Genomic DNA, 5,000 nt, shown 5'->3' on the forward strand with positions numbered 1-5,000 from the left:
GAAAAAAAAATAGAAAAAATAAATATAGATTTTACAAATGAATAACTGAGGAAATTCTCTATGTGACATTTTAAATCAGATGGCTGACTTTAGAAGTCTTAGATCATCCAGAGCCCTTATTTAAAAGTAATAATTTTGTCAGAAATAAAATTCAAAGTCGTATGATTTGTAAGTCAGGGCAGGGAGTCTGCATAAACTATATTTTTCTTTAGTATCCCTTCGCTCTTGTACAAAGCCCTCCAATTGAATCATCTCATTAATATTTTGTGTTGTTTCTCGATAATGAAGCTTGTTAACTTGACTCGCTACCTGGGTCTTCAAGTGTCATTATGCTCTAACGTTACTATTAGCCTACAGATACCTTGACTAATATATAAAACTCACTGTCATGTTCAATAATAAGTCTCCTGTACATAAATAATCATTAGCACTGGCCACTTGAAATACCATTACAGAAAAAATTATCGACAGCATGAACCTTTACCTTGCATGCACTCTTTGCTTCCCGGATATTAAAAGCTCCTTTGTTCTAATATCTCTGCTAAACATTTCCTAGGCAATTTCTAGGTTGTACCCTGCTTCCTTGCAATATCTAAAAAGTATACACTTTTTCACTAACATGTAGCCCTTCCTTCACTTTACTTACCAAACCATCTAAAATATCCTGACTCATCTTTCCTCAGCACTAAACTTTCTTCGCTCGTTTTTTTTTTTCTGTGCCTCGCATAAACTAAGCAAGAAATCATTAATTTATAAGCTGCAGCATTATTTTGTTCTTGCAAATTTCAATACTTCTCTTCCCTAAACGATATTTGGTTCAATAATACTGCCATACATTCATGATTTGACAATGAAAACAGTCTTCTTCTTCCAGAGCTTTATTCATACACCATGTTACTTTCCACTCTTCACCTCTTCTAACATCCAACTCTCATCAATTGTATCGCCTCCCAAATGCACATAAAACTCAGCTGCTACTAATCAGTTTGTGCCTTCTCAAACGTCTCATATCATTCCATCCATAGATATAACAGTTGGTCAAGAGATGAAGACCAAAGTTTCGAACTTGCCAGACACCATACTCATCAAATTTCCGCCCGCTTATTCTAACGCGTTTCATTTCATCATAAAAACGCCAGGTTACTTTCAACGTATCATTTATGTAATAAATCTACAACATCCTCCACACTGATTCTTTTCAATTCTATCATAATCTTTTCCTGGCTTCTTGTGTCCTTGTATAGCCTTTTTCTTTATTTCCAAACTTCTCGCATAACTGATTCATAACAAACATTTGATCCACAAACACTCGCCATTGTGACCCCACAATGGTGGCCGATGTGGTAACGTCCCTGACTGGTGAACACCAGACTGGAGTTTGAGTCCCGCTCAAACTCGTTAGTTTCTTTGGTCGCTGCAACCTCACCGTCCTTGTGAGATAAGGATGCAGGGTTTGGGGGAGCCTATAGGTCTATCTACTGAGGCATCAGCAGCCATTGCCTGGCCCTCCTTGGTCCTAGCTTGGATGGAGAGGGAGCGGCATGGGCACTGATCATATGTATATATGGTCAGTCTCTAGGACAATGTCACTGGCCCTTGCCTCTGCCATTCATGAGTGGCCTTTAAAGACCTATTGCCTTCTTGCTTTGCCTCATACATTTTCTCTAACTTGAGAAGTAACATTATCTTTGACTAAATCTGTTATATAACTTTTTTCCTAAACAGGCCTACTTAGAAATAAGCAATTCTCTTACCCTTCTTTCAAGACCTTTCCAAATGCTAGTCTTACCTTACACAACCTGGTCACTCACGCAATCTCACTATCACTACCTTACTGCTGTATCTCGCTTGTAATCCCATCAAGAACTGGAGACTTTCCATTCCTCAATTTTCATTAGTCCTTCGGCATTTTAAAATCACATATAACTACACCTCCATATATATATATATATATATATATATATATATATATATATATATATATATATATATATATATTACAAAGGATCATACAAAAATAAGCTGCTAAAATATTATGAGCATGTATTGGCATCATGCAAGCTAAAGGTTGATTTTAAGGATTACAAAATGAGAAAAAAAATTTATTAGGAATTCTAAGCCTCTGATAAATGCTTATTTGATCTTGTTTGAAGGTAAACGTCAAAAGCAAGATCATTAAAAATCACGCTCATGGAATGAAATAAAATCTATTGCATGTTCCATCCATACCTGAATGAAATTCATAGAAATATTAGTTCTGAAAAGATAAATATATCTCGTGATCTAGTGATATTTGCTATCTGTGTAAACAAACTTATGGGAGGAAACGACTGGGTACGGTACTAATGTTCAAAATCATTAACATGCTCCCCCACAAGTAGCGAGATTGGCCAACACCTTGTGACATTTGATTCATGTAAATGTAACAATAATTATAGTAAAACATGTTATAGTGACCCACGAGACTGGCATGCCTAGCGCATCCATATACCACTTGCCAAAACAGAGGAGAAACGAGTTAACGTTAATTTAAGAGCAAAGAGAGTCATAGTGGAGCAATGACTATTTCAGTGGTGGACAATCGCGATGCCTGTGAGCAGAACTGAGAACATGATGAAGATTTTGGAGTAAACCCGGTCACAGCCAACAGCTGGAAAATCCTTTCCTTTTTTAGAAATCCAAAAACTATTCATGACTTATTATGAATCTACGTGTTCGTTCATTTATACATAAATAACGGTGTTGTATGCTTTGAAAAACTTTCCTGAGATATCTTGTGAGCTTCGTCAAAACTTTATTATTATTTTATGTGATGGCTCACGTTAAATGCTTATTTCACAGCATTGTCAAACCCGTTTATTATTTTTTTTTTCTTTTTAACTGCTATAACATAGGAGAATTCTAAGCTAGGTGAAATATTATCGTATTAAAAAGATATAAAAACAAGACCTTTAGATTGAGAAATATAGTTCAATAATTGCGTATTAAATAAGCTACTCACTCTCTTTGCTTCACAACTTCTATAGTGAATACTATTGATACCCCATTGCAAGTAGGTCAGTTTTAACACGAGGACAATCGATGCGAGGAGAATGTTGTATTATCTGTTAGTGTCTGGACAGGTTCATGTTCCTCATTTAACGGTGAGAGTGATTAATACACCCCACAGGAATTGATTTAGCGTCCCATGGCCCGCAAGGAGTCCTTTCACGGTGGTGGGGAATTGATTGCTTTCAGAAACCACATTTAAAAAAATCTATTTCAATAAATGTCTTGATATCACGTTTTTTTATTAAATTATATTTTAATAAATTTCTTCAGACCGTTTACCACAGCTTTGACTAGTGTAACACGCTCGTGATAATGTATCTCAGTGATATCGTTAAATTCTTGATAGTGGTAAAACGAACAGTGAACGCCTCCGTTTGTTTACATAGTAACCAACGCACCTGGCTTAAGTCTTAGTGCTCTTTTTTTTTTTTTTTTTTATCATTTCTTCTACTTCTTCACTACGGTGTTCGATAAATGGCATTCCTTTAAAAGATATTCTGGGTTAGAATGTGTCCAAGATATATTTCTTCCTAACCCTGCGTCACAAATATTTATTTTCTGCTTAAATAATCACATCGAAATTGTTAATCTTTCACAAGGCGAAATATTTTCAAAAATTGATTTCAAGCTAAAATCTTTGTTCCATTAACTAAGCCTAAACTTTCATTAAAGAAAACTAGATCCTTACTCTTATGATTTTTAATAACTTACAAAATCCCGATTTAAATCATAAATGATTAAAACTTGATACTAACCTTTAACTTCAAATTAACATGGATTTCTTCAAAGGGTTCGTCTATATGCCAACATCCAATTCTTAAGGTTATGTAGTTAATTATCTGCTTAACTTAATATAAGAATACTTATAAAACATACTTAAGGAATTTGGTAAAGGACGAGAGTATGTTCCCTAGAGAATGTAGATCAACCTATTCGTTTACGAATATAATTCCGTTTTTATTAATAATTTATTCAAGAACGAATAGATCATATTGAAATCGTTTTTACCACTTTATTGAAACTAGTATTTTTTCATTATTGTCATTGTTAATATAACTACTAGTGGTATTAAAATCATTCCTAATACAAAAACTTTTTTTTTTACTATTACTCTTATCATTATTGTTATTAATAATAACATTACTGCTGTATTATCATTGTCATATATATTAGTATCACCATCACGTAAAAAATTAAAAAAAAATTAAAAAAAATAAAAAAAATGTAAACCTCAAACCTCTCCTCACTCATGACACCACCATCTCCTTCCCCTCCTCCTCAACCCTATTCTTCCTCCTCCTCCACCTCACCTCATCCTTCTCCCCTCTACTTTACCCCTCCTACTCCTCCCCCCTCCACTTTACCCCTCCTACTCCTCCCCCCTCCACTTTACCCCTCCTCCTCCCTCTCCACTTTACACCTCCTCCTCCTCCACCTCACCTTTACCCCTCCTCCTCCAATTCACACCTCATCCTCCTCCCCCTCCACTTTACCCCTCTTCCTCCTCCACCTCATCCTCATCCTACACCTCACACCTCATCCTCCTCCCCCTCCACCTCACCTTTACCCCCTCCTCCTCCCCCTCACCCCTCCTCCCCTCCACTTTACCCCTCCTCCTCCACCTCACCCATCCTCCCCCACTTCTCACCTCCTCTTCCTCCCCCTCTACCTCACCCCTCCTACTTCCATCCAACTCACTTCTCTTCTTCCCTCTCCACCTCACCCCTTCTCTTCCTCCCCCTCCACCTCACCCCTCCTCCTTCCCCTTCATCTCACCCCTTCTCTTCCTCCCCTTTCACCTCACCCCTCCTTCTCCACTTCACCTCCTCCTCTTCTTCCCCTCTCCTTCCCTTCCACCTCACGCCTCCTCCTCTTACCCCTTCTCTTGCAGGAGGAATCAGCCATTGAGTCCCTGAAGGCGAACCTGCTGGTAGAGGAACTCTTCTGCG

General features: G+C 37.4%; 1 protein-coding gene across 1 annotated transcript in view; it reads left to right on the forward strand.

The window, feature by feature from the left end:
* Nucleotides 1-5,000, forward strand: part of LOC137628672 (calpain-A-like) — a 36,143-nt gene that overhangs the window by 8,155 nt on the left and 22,988 nt on the right. Inside the window, exon 4 of the mRNA XM_068359826.1 lies at nucleotides 4,943-5,000. This exon is cut by the window's right edge and continues 80 nt beyond it. Coding sequence (XP_068215927.1) covers nucleotides 4,943-5,000 — 58 coding nt within the window. The remainder of the gene's footprint in view (nucleotides 1-4,942) is intronic.

The sequence above is a fragment of the Palaemon carinicauda genome, chromosome 36 (genome assembly GCF_036898095.1).
Source record: "Palaemon carinicauda isolate YSFRI2023 chromosome 36, ASM3689809v2, whole genome shotgun sequence".
NCBI lineage: Eukaryota > Metazoa > Arthropoda > Malacostraca > Decapoda > Palaemonidae > Palaemon > Palaemon carinicauda.